Source organism: Arvicanthis niloticus, chromosome 13, assembly GCF_011762505.2.
Source record: "Arvicanthis niloticus isolate mArvNil1 chromosome 13, mArvNil1.pat.X, whole genome shotgun sequence".
In the NCBI taxonomy this organism is placed as follows: Eukaryota; Metazoa; Chordata; class Mammalia; order Rodentia; family Muridae; genus Arvicanthis; species Arvicanthis niloticus.
This window is the reverse complement of record NC_047670.1, coordinates 63,745,759-63,769,431: the sequence shown is the minus strand read 5'-3', so window position 1 is coordinate 63,769,431 and position 23,673 is coordinate 63,745,759. Positions and strand designations below refer to the sequence as shown.

The following is a 23,673-nucleotide window of genomic DNA, read 5'->3' as shown; positions in this document are numbered from 1 at the left end:
CTTAAGGTAGACAGTGTGGGTGTTGATTTTTTTTTTTTTTAACGGTATAGCCGTTTACTGTTAATACTTTTGTTCTGAATGCTATTTTTATTGTACCTAATCTGTTCTGGTTGTGCAGAGTCCTGTGAGGTTACTTCCCTCCTACACAGCTTCAACTGTGTTGTAGGAGTTTGCTGGGCAAGGCTCTGAGAGGCTTCTGGACACGATCTGTGGAGCCGGTGCCTGAGGTTTAGTAGGCACCTTCCAAGAAAGCTGTCCGTGTGTGTTTCTTTTCTTTTTTTTCTTTATTTTAAAAATGATGTGTCTATGTCTGTATTTAGGTGTAGGTTTGTGCGTGTGAACACAGTATCTGGAGACCAGACAAGGGTGTAGGGTCCTCTAGAACTAGAGTTGCGGGCAGTTGTCAGCCACATGATGTTGGTGCTTGGAGTTGAACTCAGGTCTTCTGGAACAGTGCACTCGAGTGCCCCCCCCCCCCCCCCCCCCCGCTTGTTTTGAGACAGGGTTTCTCTAGGACAGCATTGGCTGTCCTAGAACCTACTTTGTAGACCAGGCTGGCTGGCTTTCACATGAGAGATCTGCTTCTTGAATGCTGGGATTAAAAGCATGTGCCATTACACCTAGGTTGTGTGTTTCTGTGTCAGTATATGCACATGAGTACAGGCCTGTGGGGACTAGAAGAGGGTGTCAGACTCCCTGGAGCAGAGCTTAAAGGTGGTTATGAACTGCCTAATGTTAGTACTGGGAACCAAACAAGTCCTCTGCAGGGGTAATACATAGATGTTCTCTTACTGCTGAGCCATTTCTCCAGCCCCTTCCTTGGCTTGTGTTTTGGTTTCAGAACTTTCTGTTTGTATGTCTTGAACTTGGGAAATTTGGGAATTTTGTGTGGCAGGTGGGAACAAGGGTGGAAAGAAATGGCACCACAGTAGGGTCTTGGTGTGTGGCCTCTAATCCCTTCCCTCCACCCTGTAGCCGACTCAAGCCTTTGTAGTGGAGCCGGGTGTGCACGTGTCAGGTGCATCTCCTGAGAGCATCAGCAGCATCCTCTCAGAGGTGGCGGAGTATGGAACCTGTTATACACGCCTGAGCCACTTCTCTCTGCAGCCCGTTGTAGGCTCCTTGTGCAGCAGGGGCCTTGTGTTCCAGGTATGCCTTTGGAGGACCATGTACCTTCACAAAAGAATTAAGGGTGCAGAATTATGGGTTCAGAACCCCTGAGTCTAAATCTCTAAAGAAGTTGGGGTGACTTGAGACTGTCTTATTTCATCTTATTAACCTTGTGTCAGTTGTGTTTGGGCAAAGGCACAGAGGGAGGCAGGTGTGAACAGTTAGGGAATTTGAGGGCAAGGACCAAATGCTATGAGGTGGGTAACCCAGATACAAGCCACCTGTTCCGCATAAGCCCTAGTGTCTTGTATGGTACGTAGCAAGATGGATCTCCTGTTTTAATAAGTTGGTTCTTAAGGTACTCAGGATTTTCTGTTTATTGAAAGATTTGCAGCTGGCTTGTGTGCTGGTAGACTCTTACAGCATCTGGGCAGCCTGGGCAGGTGAGGACAGGTATGGAGATTAGCAGAGTGTTGTGTAGAAAATGTGGGCAGATATCAGGGAGGGGTGGTTGCAGAGTGCAGCTTAGGAGGAGCTGGCCCTTCAAGAGCTGATGTGCAGTAAGTCAGTTGCCGAAGGATGGGATGTATTAGGAGCTGCATGGGAAAACCCTCCAGGCAGAGGAACAGGAAGTGGAATCCCCAAGAGGACCAGAGGCTGCAGATGGTATGGGGATTTAGGGGAATCCATAGGAGGTGAGGCTGTGGTTCCTGGTTTCTTGGCATGCAGGCAAGACAGGCTAAGATGGATGGACAGGCTTTGTTCAGGGGTGACTGCCTCAGTGTGACGCTAGGAGGCAAAGCTGTGTCTGTGGCAGATCCCTAATCTTAATCTGTGTCTTCCAGTAAAGCATCTTCCTCTCAGCTGGGCTTAAGCCATAAATTCCCACTGCTTGGAAAATGGATCCACCAGGCTACGGCATGGAAGCACAGCTCTGTTTTCCAGCTTGGGTGTGTCCTTCCAAGCCCTGAGTACATGACTGCCTTCATGTCCAGCTGCCCTTCTACTCCTTTTCCACAGGCCTTCACCAGCGGCCTTAGGAGGTACTTGCAGTATTACCGCGCCTGTGTTCTTTCCACTCCACCTACCCTGAGTCTCCTCACCATTGGCTTTCTCTTCAAGAAACTGGGCCGGCAGCTCAGGTGAATCTTAGCCCAGTGGCCTTGTGTGGGTCTCAAGAGCAGATGTGGGGCTTTCAGGGCAGTGAAGAGCCAGCTCTGCTCCCTGTCAGGGAGGGCCCAGAAGAATAGTCCTTGGTTGTCTGAACAGTTCATGCACAGCTGGTCACTGTGTGCCATATAATGAATTTGTCTACTGTCTGCTTGTAACAGTGGCCTAGCTGGGCCCAGGGCTTTCTGCCTAAATAGTGCTGCAGGGGAGGGAAGGCAGTGGACAGCCTCTGACACTTGTGAGCTCATTAGGAAACAGCCATAGTGTCTCTTGGCAAGTGCTGTCCCCTGAGAGAAGTTGGGGGTGGCAGATAAGATGGGAGGAGATGTACTAGGCAGCAAGGAATTGGGGGTCATGTGGAACACAGGTTGCAGTTGGGTAGAGAGGGGAATTGGTGCTCATAGCAGTCAGACAAGGTGGTAACAAGGCACAGGTTTCAGATGGTACCAAAAATGTGGGGCTAAGGAGTCAAGGACGAGGTGGGGAGGTGTGGAGGTGGCTCACCCATTGAGTGTGGGTTTGTTAGTGCCATCTGGGAGAACAGCACAGAAAACAGTGCTGGGTCCATCAGGGTCTAAGAGCTGGTGTGCTATGGGTACAAGTAGTTTTCAAAGACTGTAGACCAGTCACTTAGGAGAAAATGAACATTTAGCTCGCTCAATCTGATCTGGTCCTTGGGACCCTGAGCTCCTGTCACTTGATCTGATCCAGTTTCTGTGTCCAGGTACTTGGCTGAGCTTTGTGGTGTTGGCACTGTATCTCTGGTGACCAGTGGAGAACCCAGGGCTGTGTTCCCCACGGTGAGTTCTCCCTCCTTTCCCCCAGTGTGAGCTTGTAGGCCTCCCTTGACTTGTGCATTCTTGTCAAGTCTGCTGGCCGTTTTGCCTGGACAGGCATGTGGCAAGCGTTAGAGTGGCTGTGCACCCATCCTGCTTCTTCTCACTGTTTTAGGGAGTGAAGCTTCTGTCCTACCTCTACCAGGAAGCACTGGATAACTGCAGTAATGAGCACTATCCTGTGTTGCTGTCCCTACTGAAAACCAGCTGTGAGCCCTACACACGGTAGGTGGGGAGAGGTCTGTACTGGCTATATCTGCTCTCCCTGTAGTGGATGGAGGAAGGCTGCACTCAGACCAGATATGTATTTGAGTTTCCTGTTCTCCAAGGTGCACTAAGTATGCTGGGGAAGCATGCTAGATAAAGGGACCTACCAGGTCGTCGGAGGCTGCACACACCCATAGTTAGCAGTCTCTCATTCTACCCCGGGGACTGGCCACACTCGCCTCACAGCACTCCACACTGGCCCAGCTCTCCTCTTTCCACCCCACCCTCCTGTGTTCCATTTCCTTGTAGGTTCATCCATGATTGGGTGTACAGTGGAGTCTTCAGAGATGTCTATGGGGAGTTCATGATCCAAGTTAACCATGAGTACCTCAGCTTCAGAGGTAAATACCCACTGATGGCTAGGCCAGGCCTGTCAGGTTTTAGACCCCAGGACAAGGGACTGAGGTGTATATTCTACATATCAAAGCAGACTCAGGTCTGCTTTGTTCTCCAGGTTCTCCCAGCATCCCTCAGTCCCTACCTAGCATACCCTGAACTTTCTAGCTCAAGGCCTGGGCTGCCCTTCCCCAAAGGGTCTTCCTTATACAATCCAGACATTTTGTCTCCCCCACCCACTTCTCTCTCACTGCATGCTCTTTCTTTCTCTTTCTTCCCCCTCCCCATGGTGACTTCTCCGGCCTTCTTCCTTGGGGACAGTGAACTTGCCCACCTGAGAACAACTTCTCAACAAACCTGCATTTAATATGATCTAATCTGGCTTGAATTGGCTCGTTTCACTGGCAGAGAAATAACTTATCAGTGTCCTCTGCCTGGTGTCAGGGCCATTATAACTGCAGATCTGTATTTTCTATTCATGTTCTATCCAGACAAGTTTTACTGGACCCATGGCTACGTGCTCATTTCCAAAGAGGTAGAAGACTGTGTTCCTGTATTCTTGAAACACATTGCTCATGATGTGTATGTCTGTGGGAAGACCATCAACCTTCTGAAGCTCTGCTGTCCCCGGGTGAGAGGGTCCTGCTGGCTGTGGGGGTTGAGGGGAGGGGCTTGTGTATGATGGGAGGCTAGGTTTGTCCCGGGACTGAGTCTGAGTGGGAGGGGCTAGTGTGTTTGCTACCATAGTCTTCTGTGTGAGGGACTAGATTGATCACATGGTGCTCCTCAGTTTCTGATCCCACCTCTGCTATTAGTGGTCCCATATATGATAGCTCCATTTTTGGGGTACTTGCTCTGTGGAGCCATCAAGGGTTTCAGCTACCCCCAGATTTAGGAATAAAATTTTCAAGGCAAAAAATGACTGTCAGCATACATCACTGAAGACTCAGTAGCAAGGCAGTGCTTGGTCCTTGTTTCTAGCCTTGGCTATGTGCTCACTGAGTCCCTTCCTTTTTGGCAGCATTATCTTTGTTGGTCTGATGTTCCTGTTCCTCGGATCTCGGTGATTTTCTCTCTGGAGGAACTGAAGGAGATTGAGAAAGACTGCGCCGTCTATGTTGGACGGATGGAGAGAGTTGCACGTCATAGCTCTATCAGCAAAGAGGAAAAGGTACTTGGATGCAGGGCTTTGGGCTTCTCTATACTTCCCTTCACTTTTGGGGGTTCTGGTTGATGGAGCTCCCTTACCCTAGGGGTGGGCCAGTGCCAATGTGGACAGCTTCTCCTGGCCTGCTGCCTAGTAGGCAATCAGGCAGAGTGAGGAGAAAGAAGTGCTGGATGTGGGCAGTCAGGCAGGCAGAGTGGTTTTTCTGGTGTTTCTGTCCTGGTAGTATGTCTAGGTTAGCACGCCCAAGCTGCTTGGCTGTGTGTCAAGGAAAATTAGAAAAAATCTGATGACACGTGTCCAGGGCAGAGGCTCTGACTGTCTTGCTGTGTCTCTGTCTCTCTCTCTCTCTCTCTCTCTCTCTCTCTCTCTCTCTCTCTCTCTCTCTCTCTCTCTCTGGTGAGTAGCCTTGCCTGCACTCCAGGTTTTACCAAATGGGTGGCTCCATTTGGAAATTCTAGGCAGCAAGGCCTAAAATCCTCCTCTTGAGTACCCTTTATAAATACTAGGTGTGCCGAGAAGCAGCGCCCTAATGCTCCAGTACACTCTAGGAGGAGAGATTAGTGACTGGCCAGGGCCAATCTCAAAAAATTTTTCTTGGCTTGGTGTCTAATGGGCAGCAGGAGAGACCCAGGCAAGGACAGATCCAGGAGCAGGAACGCTCCGTGAGCCCTTCATTTAACTGTGCATACATAGTCACCTCCTGTCACTCCTCCAAGCCAGAAGACTCCCTGTCCTCCCATCCTGTGGTGAAGCATCATCACCTGTGAACATTCTATGGTGCTTGAGAAAGTATCTCTTAACAGTGACCAGAAGCATGTTGGTTTGGATAGCCAGTTGTCTCCACACTATCCTAGGGGAAGGGTTAGGGTGTTAAGACGTTTTTGCTTATTGTATGTAGGAATTACGTATGGAAATCGCAAAACAAGAACTAATTGTCCATGCCCGGGAAGCGACATCCAGGGTCCTGAGTGAGCTGAGTGGTGAGTGCAGGCCCAGGTCTCTCCTCTCTGTATGGTGGCCCTGCTGGACTCTTCCCTACTCATACGCCTCTCACCTTCTCTTGAAGACCGTCAGATGTCAGAACAGATTGCTCTGGACAGCCGGAAGCGAGAACAGTTTCAGCGACTGAAGGAACAGTTTGTGAAGGATCAGGAGGTGGGTGGTCTGGGTTCTGGGTGGTTCTGGCTCCTGGAGTCCTTGATTTGGCAAATGAGACCGTGTGTGTTGTGTAGCGACGCCTGGCAGCCAGACAAGAAGAGCTAGAGGATGATTTCAGCTATGCCCGTGAACTCCGTGACCGGGAGAAGAGGCTAAAGGCCCTGGAGGAGGAGCTGGAGAGGAAGGCGAGGTAGGCCTGCAGGTCTGCTGCTGCTGGTTGAAACCTAGTGCTGGTTATTTGACTGCCTTTTCTTCTCTGCTCTAGGGATCAAGGCCCCAGTGTTGGTAGACAAGTGCGCTACCAGTGAGCAACATCCCTAACTGGTTATTTTAGGTTTTAATCTGAAAAATCAGATATATGTCAAGGCAGAAAGACTAGTCTGCTAGAATTAGTGCATAATGATAATATTATTATGGTGCTATGGAGCCAACTTGGGACCATGTACATGCAAGCAAGCCATCTACCATTGAGCCACATTCCCAAGATCTTGCTGTGTGGCCAGCTGGTTTTAAGTTTGCAGTCCTCCTGTCTCAGCCTTCCTAGTGCTGGGATTACAGGTGGATGCCAGCACACCTGCTCTGCTTATCTTAAACACCTTTGGCTTGCTTTTTATTTTAAACCTGTTCCTGGCCCAGCAGAGCAATGGGTCATTAGTCTAGCATGGTTCTCAAGTCTGTTTCCTCTTTGTGTCATTAGTTTGTCCTAGAAACAGGCCCATTGTTTCAGTGGCAGGCTTTTGTAGAAGGGACTGGCTACATCTTGGATGGTGTCCTTGGAAGTTGAGCTGCTCCAGCCTTAGATACTATTTACAGAGCAAATGGGGGGTTTGCCTCTTGCATGTGCTAGATGTGTGCGTACACACATGTGAGTAGATGCTCTGTTCTCCTAAGAGGGAAACCAGGCACAGAGGGTCAGGTTTCTGACTTGTGACCCACCAAATTAAAGATGGCTAATTGGGCTTAGATGCCCCATAGTTGGAGGTTCAGAATCCCTGGGTTTGCTTTGGTTTTGTTCTTTTTTTTTTTTTAAATGTCAGTCTCCAGTTCTCTTGAGTTTCAACTTGCAGAATGGGGAGATGTCTACATCCAGTGAAGAAAATGAGGCCTGGTTTGAGAGGGCTGGCCCTCAGCCACTGTTTATTCTCTTGTCCCAGGGCATAATGTACATTTTTCTTCTGATAGTTTGTCCAACAGACAGTTGCCAAGTCCCATATGGGCATCTGTCCATTAGAGCCTTTCAGCCTGGTGGGCAGCAACACCTACCCCCCACCCCCCAATCCCCCGGGAACCCAGTCTGTGGAGGACAGGAGTCTGGGAGGGAGCCTGCTTGGAGAACCATCCTTGCCTGAGTCTATGCCCACGAGATAATACAGAGAGTGGTTGTAGTGACTATGTCCTCTCTGCATGTGACTTCAGGCAGGCGCTGGTTGACCATTATAGCAAGTTGTCTGCAGAGGCAGCTCGTCGAGAGCAGAAGGCTCTATGGAGAATCCAGAGGCATCGGCTAGAAAGTGCACGACTTCGTTTTCTTCTAGAAGATCAGAAGTGCATTCAGGTATGGCAGTAGTGTTATGCCAGCCCTTGTGCCTAGTCATGTACTCTTGTCATCCTGTTGCATAAGGGTACAGATGGCACTTGCTGCGGCTCAGGCTTCCAGCCAGACCTGAACAGTGTGAGTGGGCAGCAGGGCAATGGCATGCATATGTGACTGGTGAGCGATGCTGTGTGAAGGCTGTGGTGTGTGCCAGCCCTGCTGCTCTCTACAGAGCTTCTCTTTTCCTGTTACCTTGAATTTCAGGAGATGCTGAGAGACGTGGAGGCTCACCAGCCCCAGGAGTCACTGAGTGTGTTCCCAACCACATGCTCTCAGGTAATAAGTTCTAGTAGGATCCTGGGATTCATGCTTTGGCTTGGTTGTACTTATGTGCCTCAGTACTTAGTGGGTGTCTACCACTGTTGCTGAGCTAAGCTTGGGGAGTCAGGGTTAAATGACTGGAGGGATTCAGTATGTGCTGTGTTTCAGGTCACATCTCCAGGTCCTGAGCATGCAGATGAAGGCCATAGCTGTGGTCTGGGGTCCACAGAGCTGCATTGGGATTGTCTAAGCCGATCATGTGCATCACTGCCATCAGTCCCCAAGTCTGCCGCAGAGGGAGCAGATGACTCGGGGGCTCGGCAGGCAGAGGGAGCTGGGCCGTTCTCGACTGGTCTCAGCATCACAGACTTTCTGCCCATGGGCTCTGGGGATGAACAGCCTGTGGATAACACTGGAGCTCCCTTCTTAGAGGTGGCTCTGCAGACCATTTGCTCAGACCTATCCCCTGTAACCCCTGGGCCAGCACTCACAGCAGGTGGCCCCCAGCCTACCCAGTCAGAGTATGATTTCAATACCATACTGAGGCCAGCTATGGCTACCTCCCTTTCACCAGGACCCTCCCAGGATGTTCAGAATAGTGTGGACAGTGAAAAACAGCATCTTCTGGGGGTTATGCCCACAAAACTAAATTCATGTATCCATGACATGCAAGAGACTTTGCCTTGCTCATATCCACTCAGTCATGCCACTCCTGTGGAGGGGAGCCTGCAGCCTGTGAGCCAGCTCCTTGAACACATGTCAGAGACCACTGGCCCTACAGAGAGCCATGCTTCTGGAATGGCTCCTTGCCAGCAACGTAGCATTTCCAGACATGTGTCAGATGCCAGCATTAAGGTGGGGGATTATATGTCAGATGTGGCTCTTCCTCAGCCACGGTGGAACATCCATGGACATGTGTCAGAGGCCAATATTGGAGTTGGGGAGAATATGTCTAAAGTGGCTCCTTCTAGGCCACGGTGGAATGTCCATGGACATGTGTCAGATGCCAGCATTAAGATAGGAGAGAATGTGTCAGATGTGGCTCCATCTAGGCCACGGTGGAATGTCCACGGGCATGTGTCAGATGCCAGCATCAAGGTTGGGGAGAATGTATCAGACGTGACTCCTCCTCGGCCACGGTGGAATGTCCACGGGCATGTGTCAGATGCCAGCATCAAGGTTGGGGAGAATGTATCAGACGTGACTCCTCCTCGGCCACGGTGGAATGTCCACGGGCATGTGTCAGATGCCAGCATCAAGGTTGGGGAGAATGTATCAGACGTGACTCCTCCTCGGCCACGGTGGAATGTCCACGGACATGTGTCAGAGGCCAGCATCAAGGTTGGGGAGAATGTATCAGACATGACTCCTTCTCGGCCACGGTGGAATGTCCACGGACATGTGTCAGAGGCCAGTATTAGGATTGGGGGAGATGTGTCAGATGTGGATCTTCAGCCACATAGATGTGCTCAGCCTCCCTTGATTCTGGAGGAGCCCTTGCCAGAACCTGAGCCTGACCTCAAGCCCCATCAGTGTTCCCCTGCACATGTGTCTCAGGCAGTGCTTTGTGTGGAAGCACAGAGTCCTGCTCTAGAATGTGGGCCACAACTACCTGAAGAAACGAAGCCTACCATGTGTTCTAGCTTTGGCAGTACAGAGAACGATAGCCTACAGTCCAAGACCCTTGTGGCTGAGCCTGGCATGCTGGGAAATGGCATCCCTGAAGAGAAAGGTCAGAGTGGGCAGTGCTGCTCAGGGTGGGACTGTGGCATACTAGAATGGCAGTGTCATGCTGTCCTTTGTGATCTTTGTCAGCCTGGATCGAGGTGCTGCTAGGGGTGGGGTTGAGGCTGGGGGACTGGAGGGGGTTCTCTGGGCCAGTCTCACAAGGTCTTCTCAAGCAGACACTGGCTGCTAATGGCCCTCCTACCCGTTATTTTCTGTTTGTTTAGGCCCAGGGAGGAGTAGGGATGCTGAAGACCTTTCTCCGTGTTTGCCTTCAAGCTCACAGGTCAGGGGAGTACGCATGGACCTCGCCACATGAGGCTTCCATACGTCCATTTCCTTTCAGCACATGCAAAATGGGGGCGGGGGCAGAGAATAGTGTACCGTGTAAGGATGCAGTTCTTTGAGGTTGACCTCTTTTTAGGAAGACACAGCTGTCCCCAGCAGCCCAGGCCCTAGTGAGGAGGTATCAAACACAGAAGCTGAGGCTAGACGCTGGGGCAAGGAGCAAGCCTATTTGGCAGACCTCACCAAATTGTACCACCTGGAGCAGTATCCGGACAGCTATGAATCCCTGTGTGAGTGGGCCTGTTACAGTGGGCGGGGAAGGTTGGGGGTGCCCTGGGGCAGTCAGTATCCCTAAGCTTGAGCCAGTCTGTTCTGTTTCCCACAGCAGAGCCTCCTGTTGCTCACCTGGTCCACCACATGCTTCCCCGGGCCTTTGCTTTCCCTGTTGACCCCCAAGTTGAGTCAGCAGCAGCCGAGACTGCGGTGCAGCTAAGTGAGCTGCTGACGTTGCCGGTGCTCATGAAGCGCTCCCTTACGGCGCCGCTGGCTGCCCAGTGAGTGCCTCCACCTGCCCACCTGCAGCAGCCTGCCCTCCCTGCCTGCCTGCCACCCTAACGTCCAGCTTTCCCTCCCCAGTGTCAGCTTGGTCAACAAAGCTGCAGTTGACTACTTCTTTGTGGAGCTGCACTTGGAGACACACTTTGAGGCACTGCGGCACTTCCTGCTGATGGAAGATGGGGAGTTCGCTCAGTCCCTCAGTGACCTGCTCTTCGAGAAGGTAGCTCTAGGACATGCATCTGGGATCCGGCTGGCCAGTAGAGGTGGTGTGGGTAGGATGTGGGTGGCTGCTAGCCTCAGACCCACCCAAACATGTCATAGTCCCTAGCAACATGTGACAGTGCTGCTTGCTCGGGCAGGTAGGGAGGGGCAGGGCACAAACCCGAGACATTTTCTCTTGACTTCCTTAGCTAGGGGCTGGGCAGACGCCTGGAGAGCTGCTCAACCCACTAACCCTCAACAGCATCCTGAGCAAGGCGCTGCAGTACAGCCTCCACGGGGACACCCCACATGCTGCCAACCTGTCTTTTGCCCTCAAGTACCTGCCTGAGGTGTTTGCCCCTAATGCCCCAGATGTGCTGAGCTGCCTGGAGCTCAGGTACAAGGTCAGCAGTGTCCTGCCATGGGTGTATGGGGGTGTGTGTCCTGAAGCTCTGTGTACTAAGTAGGGCTTCCTGAACAGGTTGACTGGCCCCTCAACATTGTTATCACTGAGAGCTGCCTGAACAAGTACAGTGGTATCTTCTCCTTCCTGCTGCAGCTGAAGCTCATGATGTGGACACTCAAAGACATCTGCTTCCACCTCAAGCGCACAGGTGAGGCCTGGCCTATGTCCATCCTGCCCGTGTGTGGTTCAGGCTGCTGCTTGAGCTCTTTGTTTTTCCCTAGCCCTAGTGAGCCACACAGCTGGCTCAGTGCAGTTCCGACAGCTGCAGCTGTTCAAGCATGAGATGCAGCATTTTGTGAAGGTCATCCAGGGCTACATTGCTAACCAGATCCTGCATGTCAGCTGGTGTGAGTTCAGAGCCCGCCTAGCTGTAGTGGGCGACCTGGAGGAGATTGAGCGGGCCCATGCCGAGTACCTGCACAGAGCGGTGTTCAGGTGAGGCAGGCAGGAGGCACCTGGACTTGGGTGTGCCCTGGTCGGTCGGGTTGGGCAGACCAGCAGCAGCTCTCCCCTCTCCTAGGGGCCTACTGACTGAGAAGGCGGCACCAGTCATGAACATCATCCACAGCATCTTCAGCCTGGTGCTCAAGTTCCGAAGCCAGCTCATCTCTCAGAGCTGGGGCCCGGCCTCCGGCCCCCGCGGTGCCGAGCACCCCAACTTCCCCCTCATGCAGCAGTCCTACAGCACCTTCAAGTACTACTCCCACTTCCTCTTCAAAGGTAAGCCCTCCTTGTGGGCTGGGCTGCTGGGGTGGCCAGGCACAGGGTGGGCAGGAGCCTGAGAGTTGGCTGCCTCTCCAGTAGTGACCAAGCTGGTGAACCGAGGCTATCAGCCCCACCTGGAAGACTTTCTGCTTCGCATCAACTTCAACAACTACTACCAGGACTCCTGAGGACAGACAGGATCATGGCGCTGAATTCTCATTTGACCTGGATGGGGCTTGGGCCAACGCAGTGACCAGAGATAGACCTGAAGAAGCTGCTTTATTAGAGGCCTGGGAGACTGAACAGGTGTGAAGCCCAGCCCTGCCCTTTGGGGCAAGATGCACAAACAGGGCGCACGGCTTACTTAGGCCTGTTTGCATTGCTTACAAACATGAGGCTGATAACCTAGCATGAAGCACTGTGTGCTGCGGGGCATGTTGACTGCTAGGCCAGGGCAGTACTGCTAAGGTGGTATCAGACAGAGATGGGTCAGGTTTTGACTGGAGACCTCTGCCGTCATGGAGAGACTGAGGACAGGCATCCAGCGGTCTCAGCAACTCAGCAGCACTTGGGAGGCCTCGGGAGGCTCCAGACATGTGGAGGACACCGAGGCCTTTATGAGGATCATGTTACGCAGAGCTCTGCTGCCCAGAGTGGTGGCCTGCTACTGTATGAAGATTGCTCGTCACTGGTCCTTGCCGCTGCTTCAGGGCCTGTGGCCTCTTCACTGTGGTAGGGAGACTCTAGCAGCTTCAGGACACGCCTGACCTAGAGAACAAGTGAGAAGAACTCGGTGAGGGGCATAATTAATGACATGTCTGTGAGGTGGGATAGGAGGTACAGTGTGTGCTTGCCTCTGAGAAGTCTCCATTTTCAGCAGCTTCAATGGCATTCTGTGCAATATAGTTCCTTAGGACGTACTTGGGGTTGTTGGCATGCATGACGCGTACACGTTCTGCCTGCCAGGCAGCAGTGTCTACGACACCCTCCTTCTCCTTGTCCAGACGGTCTCTGGAATCAAATTCCTAGCTGGTTTTTCCCAACAAAGAACAGCATGTTCCATGCTTCCAATGGCCATCTGCAGCCACCCTATAAGGTGGCCATTGTGTCAAGAAGCCAGTACAGATGACCCTGGGAGCTGCCTACCTGTATTCCTGTAGCCAAGTTTCCCAGTGGTCTCTGTTCTTGCTCTGCAGTTCGGAGGGGCTCAGCTGTCCTAGCCGTGACTGGTGCTCCACACGTTCAAGCTCTTTTGTGACATTTGCTTGAGTGCCAATGAGTGCAAAGAGCTGTGGGTTCGACTGTGCAAGCATCAGCATCATAGAGAGCTGCCTGCAGGGAGGGGTGGCACGGGAAGTAATGACTGGGGTGCTGAGGCAACCTCCAAAAGGCTGCACCCTCACCCCAGGGGGCCATCTGCCCCAGGTATGCTTCTATAAATCCCAAGTGCCATTTCCTCTTGATGGCTACTGTTCCATTCCCCACTAAATTCCTTTTTATAACCAGCCTCTGGGTTGTTATTTGAAAGTCTGTAAGCCACTATTTCCTGTATCTCTTCTTAGCTGAATGCGGCATGCCGGACATACCGGACATAGTGTGCACACCCTGTAGGAGATACCGGCGAAGGCACTGTCTGCTTGGCATCTCCATTTCAGTCCACCTATGTCCTGTTTTCTTCGTGTTAGTGTTCTGGTCCTCAGTGGTGCGGAAGTGTGACCTTACTGCGTTTCATGCCCAGTAATGGGGCAGCTGCCAGGGCCCCAGGGGCACTTGGGAAGCACTCTGGCTGGCAGTCTCCAGCCTCCCAGCTGCTCCCCTTCTGAAAGCTCATTGAGGATGGACTTACCGGGGGTCCATCTGAGGTCTGAAGGCAAGCCTTAGCTCTTCCAGAGAGGCACACTGGGAGGTCAGCCTGGTTAGGAACTCTGCTGAGTCTGAGGGTTCAGCCGGGAAGGAGCTCAGAACACAGAAGGTGTTAGTGAAGTCAGCACCTAGAAGATGAGCTGCTCAGCTGCCTGGAGGCGCTCGCTGGACCCGCCCCGGTACTCCCACCCGCCCAGCCCATCTCCCTAGACACTCTACGTCCCTTACCAGTCCTTTGTAGGTCACCTGAAAAATGCACTGACAGAAAAACAAGGCTAGCATTGGACCCTCAGTCAGTGCCTGCCTCGGGCCTCTGGACACATGGGTAGAGATGCACCTGATCCACTGTAGCCATCAGCTTGACCTGGCACCCATCTGCACTGCAACTCTTGAGCAATATATAAAAGTGAACAAAGTGAGGGCTGGTGATTGCCTAATGGAGAGTGGTGCTTGCTGCCACACCTATTGGCCCAAGCCGCATCTCCAAGACCCATATTATGAAAGAACTGAGTGTGTGCAAGTTGTCCTTCTGCCCCTACACCCCTACACTGTATACTGTAGTGTGCACACTATGATTTGTCCCCTACACCCCTACAATGTACACTGTAGTGTGCACACTATGATTTGTCCCCTACACCTCTACACTGTATACTGTAGTGTGCACACCATGATTTGTCCCCTACACCTCTACACTGTATACTGTAGTGTGCACACTATGATTTGTCCCCTACACCTCTACAATGTATACTGTAGTGTGCACACCATGATTTGTCCCCTACACCTCTACAATGTATACTGTAGTGTGCACACCATGATTTGTCCCCTACACCTCTACACTGTATACTGTAGTGTGCACACCATGATTTGTCCCCTACACCTCTACACTGTATACTGTAGTGTGCACACCATGATTTGTCCCCTACACCTCTACAATGTATACTGTAGTGTGCACACTATGATTTGTCCCCTACACCTCTAAACTGTATACTGTAGTGTGCACACTATGATTTGTCCCCTACACCTCTACACTGTATACTGTAGTGTGCACACTATGATTTGTCCCCTACACCTCTACAATGTATACTGTAGTGTGCACACTATGATTTGTCCCCTACACCTCTACACTGTATACTGTAGTGTGCACACTATGATTTTTTTTTCCTTTTGTTTTTTTAAGACAAGGTTTCTTTGTGTAGACTTGGTTGTCCTAGAACATGCTTTTAAACCAGGATGGCTTTGAACATACAGAGATCTGCCTGCTCCTGCCTCCCAAGAGCTGGGATTAAAGGCATGTGCCACAACAGCCCAGCCTAATTTTTTAGTGGTGGTGGTACTCCTCTTTAATTCCAGTACTTGGGCAGCACAGGCAAGTGGATCTTTGAGTTTCAAGGCTAGCCTGGTCTTGAAAAAAAAAAAAAAAAGGCTTACAGAAAACAAACTTGTCAGGAATTTATCTTAACGGCTATAAATGGATTCTGTACCCCTGCAGTGGAGACAGATGGAAAAAAAAAAAAAAAAAAAAAAACGTGATTCAGCCTTACTGCTGTCCATAAATGCCTGCTTTAGGTCTGAGTGTGTTTAAATGAAAAGATAAAAACAATCCATGCAAATAGGATCTAAAGAGGCTGAGGTAGTGTGGCCCATGCCCTTACGGCAGAGCTCAACAGCGGTCTGGCACATGCCGAGTTCTAGAACACCAGAGCCACTAGAGACCCTGGATGAAAGAGAAGACGAGGTAGTCATGCTAAACACAGGCAAAAAACAAGCTGGGCATGTAATCCCAGCCTTCGGGAAGGTGGTGTAGGAAGAGCACAAGTTCAAGGCCAGCCTGGGCTAGACTGTCTCCAGACAAGTCTACAGTTCTAAGGCCAGGAACAAACCACAGATGCTCATTTTAGCTACTTCTACTCAATACAGTGTTGAATCCAGATTAGTCAGAGGTAAACTAAACAATGATCTAGTACTCCTGTTAAGTGTATGCTGTAAGAACTGAAAGCAGGGACTCACACATGTTCTAAGTAGCACTGTATGTAACAGTTAAAATCCCTGAGGGGGACCATTACTATACAACTGGATAGTCAGCATTAAAAATGGAGTTAAAGTCAGACCCATGCTCCAACATGGAAGAGCCTAGGGATCTTGTGTGTAGTGAACGAAGCCAATCATAAATGGGTCCTATGAAGTTTCTCTGCTGCAGTTCCTAGAGTGGTGGTGCTGGAGAACTAGGTGAGGAGGGCTGAAAGCAGACAGGGTTTCAGTCTGGGAACTGGGACTGCCTTCAGTGCCACTGAGCTATACAAAGTATTTTCCCACAGTGGCGGAGTTCTGTGGCTCACCAGTCAGATGCATGGTCTCCAGAAGCTTGGCCACAAGTGTCCCATCTTCTTCCTTCTCCACTCGAATAAGGCCCAGCTTCTTGCGCATTTTCTGTAGATAGTGCCTTTGGAACTCGCTGTCAAACTCCTCTTTTAGAATGGCCTCAGCCAGCACAAGGGGCAGTTCAGGCTCTAGTGCTTCAGCTAGTTTCTGCAGATTCCACTTGCATACCTGGGGCTGCTTACTGTATGTGTAGCGCCCAGCATTGTCAGAGGCATTACATACATGATCAGGGTCGTACCTGCCATACAGAGAAGTGCTATCAGAGGAGACATGAAGAAAAGCCAGGCCACTGGGAAGACTGATGACCTTGCCTGTGGCAACACCATTCTTGCCCTGTGTGGCCCTTGGGCTCAAGCCTAGACTATTTAGAGTGGCTTTCTTCTGCCTATATACAATCAGTTCTGTCTCAAGGCCAGGGAGGAAGCTGCTGGAGCCCCAGCCTGCCTTAGGCCAGATCCAGCCCTCTCTGCTCCACTCCACCCCCCAACCTCTAGAGCCTGGCAGGAGAGGAACTTGTTCTAACATGCTAAAATGTCACTTTTTTGTTCAAAACACTCTAGAGAGGCTAAGTATGATGGCATGCTCCTATAAACCTATGAATTCAGGAGCCTGAGGCAAGAGTATCACAAGTTCAAGGCTAGCCTGGATTACATAATAAATTCCAAAATAAACTTGATTTCTGCTTGTAGGATTTGACTGACCAGACACTGCTGGGAATGAAACATTAAAAAAAGAGACATGAGGGGCTGGAGAGATGGCTTATCAATTAAGAGCACTGACTGCTCTTCCAGAGGTCCTAAGTTCAATTCCCAGCAATCACATGGTGGTTCACAACCATCTGTAAAGGGATCTGATGCCCTCTTCTGGTGTGTCTGAAGACAGCTACAATGTACTCACAAATATAAAATAAATAAGTAAATCTTTAAAAAGAGAGAGTGAGAGAGACATGAGCACCACATAGACCCCACTGTTCCCTGTTCCTCTCCCATATCCATGACTCCTGTGCTATTGGTGTCTGTCCCTCACAAGGACCAGCTCCTAGGTGGCCAACAAGCAGAAGGCCCATCACTTACATACAACCCCCGGGGGCCGTACCTGTCCAGGAAGCCAAAGGGTCCGTAGTCGATAGTAAGCCCCACGATGCTCATGTTGTCAGTGTTGAGCACGCCATGGCAAAAGCCAACACACTGCCATTCAGCCACCATCCGTGCTGTTCGCCGTGTCACCTAGAGCAGAGCAGACTCTGGTTGCTGCCATCTGCCCTTACTCATGCCAGAACACCCCAGTGCAGCTCCTGGTGCCAGTGGACTTTCTGTAAGTAGCTCTCAGTGCAGGGCCTCTGTGATCCCTTCACCACTCAGTGTTTCAGAGTGTTTTGGATGGGTTGGTTTATATGGGCTTAAGTCCTATCTCCACCACTTATTCTTTTAAACACTACCAATTCTGGATAAACCATAAAAGTCTGCAACACAGTCTGAGTCCCAGGAAGACCTGATAACAATATTGGGGGAAAATATCACACTGTTAGGTAGACCAGTCCAGAATGATATTTCTTAAGACCTGCTATTCCATCTCCATTCGGGGAGCTATAGGGTAATGCTACCAACTGTTTATCCAACCAGAGGCAGCCCCTGAACATAAGGTTCCAGTATAGCCCGCAGAACAGGAGCCCCAAGTGCAGGACTGAATCACAGCGCCCACTGTCCAAGCAAGTAGCCTTTTGTACTTCACCTCATAAGGAGCATGGGAGCTCCCAGGGACCAGGTAGTATGGTCACAAAGCAGAAGCGTGAAGGGACAGTGTATGCTGACCATGTCACCCATCTGTTTCTCTGTGCATAAAGCTCAGCCTCATAGCTCCTGCTCTGTGGCTGTCACACCATATCCCCAGTACCTGTGCCAGTGGTGGGAAATAAAGAATAACCTGGTGTGGACCCACGTAGGACCCCAAGGACATGTGCTTGGAATATTCTGCTGATCAGTGGCAATGACGTGTATTAGCATAGAAGCCACACAGAAACAGGGCTATGGCTGGTCTTTGCTGGGCAAGTCCATATCTCTTCCCTCAAGTTGAGATACCAAGTGAATGGGCTGGATTGAGGTGACTGACCCATTCAATAGGAACCCAGCAGTCACCAGTGCTTCTGCCCATGTGTCCTTCCTTCCAGGACTAGCTAGGTCTCCTGGGTCTTGTAGGTGTACTCAGCACCAGGTGTCTTAATGTCACATCATCAAAATGCCCTGGTGTATGGGGTGTGGTGACACACATCTTTAATCCCAACACTTGCCGGGCGTGGTGGCGCACGCCTTTAATCCCAGCATTTGGGAGGCAGAGACAGGCAGATTTCTGAGTTCGAGGCCAGCCAGAACAGAGTCTACAGAGTGAGTTCCAGGACAGCCAGGGCTATACAGAGAAACCCTGTCTCGGAAAAAAAAAAAAAAAAAAAAAAAAAATCCCAACACTCAGGAGGCAGAGGCAGGCAGATCTTTGAGTCTGAAGCCAGCTTGGTCTACATGCCACTAAGTAAAACTGTCTCAAAACAAAAAATCCCCTAAGTACCTCCAGGCTGCCCAGTTCATGAGGCTGTGGGAGACAATGGGACCTGGATGTAGGAACAAGGAACAGAAAAGGACAGGGACACCAGATAAAACCCTTTGTCCCTGGTAACAGTGACGTATCTGACAAGGAGAACTCAATCCATGGCTAGTGGGGAACCTCTGCCTACCTCTCTGAAAAAGGCAGCGTTCCTCTGTCTGTTGTCAGTGTCGCAGGTATGGGCAGCCTGAATTTCAGGGTAGAAAGAGCTGATCACATAGTCAAGCATCTGGACTCGGATATCATTCCGTCCCATGCTAGGGCCTGCACGCCCTGTGAGTTCATCAGGAGGCTTAAAAATTTCAAAGGAGCCGAATCTGCAGGAAAGATCCCAGGGTTCAATGGATCACACCTTTTGAGAAAAATCCAAACCACCATGGCCACAAGGCTGTGTAGCCATACAATGGGAGGGTACGCTAAGGAAACAAAGCAGCCCGGAACCAGAGCATTGCTAGGTCTGAGTGACAGACAGGACTCAATTTGGCCAACTGTCAGCCAATAAGCCTCCAGTTCCCAGATGCTGGGAGACTTATCAGGCCAAGAAACTACCATGACTGTCTACTTTGCCAGCTCCAACCCCACACAGGATTGTGTGCACTCCACACACTCTGAGGACAACCAGAGTTGGATCTACCACAGAAAGCAAGTGTCAGTGTCTCAGCCAGTTGGCTGTCCCACAAGGGATATCAGTCATGAATGGGGCCTTTTTAACATTTTTTTATGTTTTGAAATTTTTGAGACAGGGTTTCTCTATAGCCCTAGCTGTTCTTAAACTCAATCTGTAGACCAGGCTGGCCTCAAATGCAGAGATCCACTTGCCTCTGCCTCTTGAGTGCCGGGACTAAAGGTGTGTGCCACCATACCCAGCTGACATTTTTTAAAAATTATAGCCGGGCGATGGTGGCGCACACCTTTAATCCCAGCACTTGGGAGGCAGAGGCAGGTGAATTTCTGAGTTCGAGGCCAGCCTGGTCTACAGAGTGAGTTCCAGGACAGCCAGGACTACACAGAGAAACCCTGTCTCGAAAAACAAAAAAACAAAAACAAAAAAAAAATTATAACAGGGTTGATGCTGGGAATCGGTGGGCAGAGGGCAGTGGTGCTCTCAATGCTGTACAAAGCACAGGATGACCTCTAGAGTCAGCTAAGTTAGGGGAAAGGGCCTCCATAGTGCAGCAATTACCAGTTTTGGTCCCTTTCCATCCTCGCTGAGGCTGGAAAAAGCCAGAGGCCAACAGTGGCTGTGTGTAGTGTGAGTGCTGAGTACACGAGCCACCTCCGCGCTCACACAGCCCCTGCAGCAGGAGACCAAGCTAAGGTGAAGACAAGACAGGAGTCGCAGAAAGGACCAGGCTAATGAGTCAGTCACTGCATTAAGAGGCATCTGGGGCTAAATCCTGACCACAGCCAGGTGCCGTTGCTTGTTCAGGAGCTGGCTCAACATTCTGGCTGCACAAGCATGGACCTTGTATGATCTATGAGCAAGAGCTTGTAGGCGGCCTAATGGACCCCAGCATTACCTTATGAAAGTGGGAGCTATACGCAACACAACCGTGCACTTTTCATATTTTGGATTACCATCATAGAACACGTCTCTCATCACTGTGGACTCAGACGTGACGCAGGCCCCGGCCCTCGTGGTGGGGATCCCCAGGTGAAACATGGCTTCGCTGCACAGGAACTCACGGATGCTTGACCGCAGGACTTTGCGACCATCAGCTTGTCTGAAATCAAACACAGACCAAGGAGCCGGTCAGGCAGAGGTTATTCTGAACCAAGTTTCCCAAGAGCTTTGGTGTAGCTAAATCCAGGTGAAGAGACACCTCCCTTGTGCCTCCTCCAGAGCCCCCCACCCCCACCCACCACCTTGCCACCTTCAAGGCTGCAGTTTTGTCCTCACAGGTGTTACAAAAACATCCCTACAGCAATAAATGGAGACTTACCCACCAGCACTGCTTACAGTAATGGGAAAGAAACCAGCGAGCAGCTACAGAAGCACAAGCTCACAATTGTGTAAGCTGTTTACCAGTTCTCAGAGGATATGCTGTTCCAAACCCAAAGGGGAGCATAGCGGGTAGTGCTGTGACAAGCAGCTGTGTGACTGCACACGTCACACTCCTAAAGGAAACAAGACTACACGGCCACATGCCTACGTCCAGCTGGGAGACTCAGTCGGGTCTGAGCCACCAGTCACAGGAACCGAGAAAACACGATGAGGCAAGGAAGCTACATTTTATGGGTAGTTTTGGTACTTGAACTCTTCCTACACACTGGGCCTGTTATGTTTTTAGCAGGACATAGTTTACTATTGGATGCCCAGTCCAGTGGCTACCTGGACAGGCTGCATCCATCGCCCCTCCTTGTAGGAGTAATGCCTTAGGTGCCCAAACCAATAGAGGATCTTGCCTGGAACTGACCAAACATGATCAAACATGCTGCTTTCATACGGCCCGGTAATCTCAGTACATGGAAGACAGAAGGATCAAAAGTTTAGGACCAAGCTTGGAGTGGAGGCATGTGTGCTTAATTCCAGCACCTGGGAGGCAGAGGTAGATGGATCTCTGCAAGTTCAAGGACAGCCAGGGCTATGTAGTAAGACCGTGTCTCAAAAAAAGCACAACATAGTCTATGCTAGCCTGGTTGGAGTCTAGTTAAGAGCAGAAGCCACTCACCCATCTCAGGGCTCTAGAAGCCTCGACCCTACAACTGCCTCCAACTTCAGCCTCAGGCCTTGGCAAAGTGTTGAGATGAGAGGCCCTAACACACACACACACACACACACACACATACACACACACACACACACACACACGGATAGGACCTAAGCAGGGCTCAAAGGGATTCCTGACTTCAAAGAAACATTTTAGCTGACCTCAGGGGTGGACACACCAACTAAAAATAAGTCAAGTATAAAAAGCACCATTTGGGCTGGAGAAGATGGCTTGGCAGATAAGAGCACTGGCTGTTCTTAACAGGGCTTGGGTTCAATTCCCAGAACCCACATGGTAGTTCACAACTGTAATTGCAGTTCTAGGACATCTGACATCCTCACACAGACACATTTGCAGGCAAATCACTGATGCATATAAATTTTTTTAAAAAAGCACCTTTCAAGACTGGATATGTGGTTCCATAGTAGCCTAGGAAGAAAGCCTTTCAAGGGCTGGAGAGATGGCTCAGAGGTTAAGAGCACTGACTGCTCTTCCAGAGGTCCTGAGTTCAATTCCCAGCAACCACAAGGTGGCTCATAACCATCTATAATGAGTTCTGGTGCCCTCTTCTGGCCTCCAGACAGACATACATGCAGGCAGAATGCTGTATACATAATAAATAAACCAATCTTTAAAGAAAAGGAAAGCCTTTCAAATGTGTCTGAAGACAGCCACAGTGTACTTATATATATATATAAAATAAAAATAAATAAAAATTAAAAAAAAATAAATAAAAATAAAAAAAGAGTTCCTTGGGGCTAGAGAGATGGCTCAGTGGTTAAGAACACTAGATGGCTCAGTGGTTAAGAACACTGGCTACTCTTTCATAGGACCCAGGTTCAATTCCCAGCACCCACACTGCAGCTCACAATTTTAACTCCTGTTCCAGGGGATCCAACTCATGCAAGCAAAACACCAATGTACAAAAAATAAAAAAAAAAATGAGGAGGAGGAAGAGGATTCGTTCCTTTGGGCCTGTATGGTTTTGGTTCTGTCTTGGACACTTGTGGTACTCCCCACTGGAATCCAAGAATCAATCTCTCTCTCTCTCTCTCTCTCTCTCTCTCTCTCTCTCTCTCTCTCTCTCTCTCTCTGTGCGTGTGTGTGTGTGTGTGTGTGTGTGCGCGCGCGCGTGCTAGAACTAACAGGGTTGGGAGAATGGGTATAAGAACAGATTGTGCCCACAGTCCCTGGATAGTGCAAGAGTCTGCTAGAGGCTGGGCAAGCTGATGAAGCACACTGCTTAAGTTCCAGATGATAGATAGGTCTGGAGACCAGTCCAATACATTGCTTCTGAAAACTAGTCTCTGGGCAAGATGTTTAGCAAACAGTATCATTCGTGGAACTGGCTCCAAAGTTCGCCGTGTGTTTTGGAAAACACAACGGACAGCTATTAGAGGTGTGTCCCTTCCACCTGACAGAATTGGCAGATGGAGATCTCTATGAACGTCAGCCAGAAAGCGAGCCCTGCCCCTAACCTCGTGTTTTCTCGGTCTTGCCACTCGGCACTTGCTTGCCAGCTTTTTTGCCTTCCTCCACAAAACCCTTTGCAAAGGCGCTCCACCTAGGTCCTAAACCCCTTCATGGAGTTTTTCTGGGCGTACGGCTGCCCCTACTCAGGCGAAAGCGCCACTGAGCACCTTCCCGTTTCACCACTCGCGCGCAGAAGGGTGTCGCCTGGGAACTCCGGGAGTTCCGCACCTGGAGAAGGGCGTGGGGCCGGCGCCTTTGAGCTGCAGCTCCCAGCGCTCGCCGGCCGCTGTGCACACCTCGCCCAGGTACATGGCGGCGCCGTCGCCCAACTGCCCAGCGAACTGACCGAACTGGTGTCCACAGTAGCAGTGCGCGGCGGGCTCGGTGCCCGGCAGCAGCGCATTGCCGCTGAAGAAGAGCGCAGCTTCGGCCTCGACCTCGGCCTCCTCGCTGGCCTCGAGCCCCAGCAGCGCCAGTGCGGGCTCCGACAGCGCCACCAGGCGCGGCCGCCGCAGCGGGGCCGGCCGTGCACGGCTGAAGCAGGCTCCCGGCACCGGCCGCGGGGTGGACAGGGAGTCCTCCGGCCCGGGCGGCGGCGTCTCTACTGGCAGCGCACGCAGGGCGCGGTTGTCAAAGCGCAGCCCCGCCAGCCAACGCGGCGTGGGCTCCATGGCAGCAGCCCAGGCGGACCAGGGCGCGGACGACGGAAGCGCGAGACCGACACACTGTGGCCGGGTTCGGGCAACCGCGAGCGAGGCCCCGAACGCGGCCCTGAAAGAGGCCATTCGCCGCGTCGCCGGAAGCCCGCT

The 23,673-nt window shown here is 51.1% G+C and overlaps 2 protein-coding genes across 4 annotated transcripts in view; one reads left to right on the top strand and one right to left on the bottom strand.

Moving 5' to 3' along the window:
- Positions 1-13,348, top strand: part of Tubgcp6 (tubulin gamma complex component 6) — a 23,598-nt gene extending 10,250 nt beyond the window's left edge. The window contains exons 4-25 of one of the 2 annotated variants that reach the window (XM_034517325.2): positions 976-1,149; positions 2,131-2,252; positions 3,005-3,080; positions 3,232-3,341; positions 3,633-3,724; positions 4,211-4,350; positions 4,741-4,890; positions 5,786-5,867; positions 5,954-6,042; positions 6,120-6,235; positions 7,462-7,600; positions 7,844-7,915; positions 8,069-9,632; positions 9,853-9,911; positions 10,050-10,203; positions 10,299-10,467; positions 10,550-10,691; positions 10,882-11,076; positions 11,154-11,286; positions 11,360-11,573; positions 11,659-11,858; positions 11,940-13,348. In XM_034517325.2, the coding sequence (XP_034373216.1) occupies positions 976-1,149; positions 2,131-2,252; positions 3,005-3,080; positions 3,232-3,341; positions 3,633-3,724; positions 4,211-4,350; positions 4,741-4,890; positions 5,786-5,867; positions 5,954-6,042; positions 6,120-6,235; positions 7,462-7,600; positions 7,844-7,915; positions 8,069-9,632; positions 9,853-9,911; positions 10,050-10,203; positions 10,299-10,467; positions 10,550-10,691; positions 10,882-11,076; positions 11,154-11,286; positions 11,360-11,573; positions 11,659-11,858; positions 11,940-12,031 (4,284 nt within the window). In that variant the 3' untranslated portion in view covers positions 12,032-13,348. Of the gene's footprint in view, positions 1-975; positions 1,150-2,130; positions 2,253-3,004; positions 3,081-3,231; positions 3,342-3,632; positions 3,725-4,210; positions 4,351-4,740; positions 4,891-5,785; positions 5,868-5,953; positions 6,043-6,119; positions 6,236-7,461; positions 7,601-7,843; positions 7,916-8,068; positions 9,633-9,852; positions 9,912-10,049; positions 10,204-10,298; positions 10,468-10,549; positions 10,692-10,881; positions 11,077-11,153; positions 11,287-11,359; positions 11,574-11,658; positions 11,859-11,939 lie in introns of those variants that run through there. The other variant, XR_013103417.1, reaches the window with a different exon arrangement.
- Positions 12,104-23,673, bottom strand: Selenoo (selenoprotein O). Of its 2 annotated transcripts, none has more exons than XR_004608135.2 (9): positions 23,093-23,673; positions 20,201-20,404; positions 18,811-18,997; positions 17,181-17,311; positions 16,043-16,323; positions 13,690-13,834; positions 12,990-13,175; positions 12,698-12,872; positions 12,104-12,611 (listed from the first exon to the last, which is right to left on the bottom strand). XR_004608135.2 is itself a non-coding variant. In XM_034517327.2 (9 exons), the coding sequence occupies exons 1-9, from the start codon at positions 23,647-23,649 to the stop codon at positions 12,459-12,461; spliced, it is 2,001 nt and encodes a 666-aa protein (XP_034373218.1). In that variant the 5' UTR covers positions 23,650-23,673; the 3' UTR covers positions 12,104-12,458. The 2 variants fall into 2 exon arrangements, 1 of the variants encoding a protein (XP_034373218.1); XM_034517327.2 differs by having other exon boundaries at positions 12,698-12,854.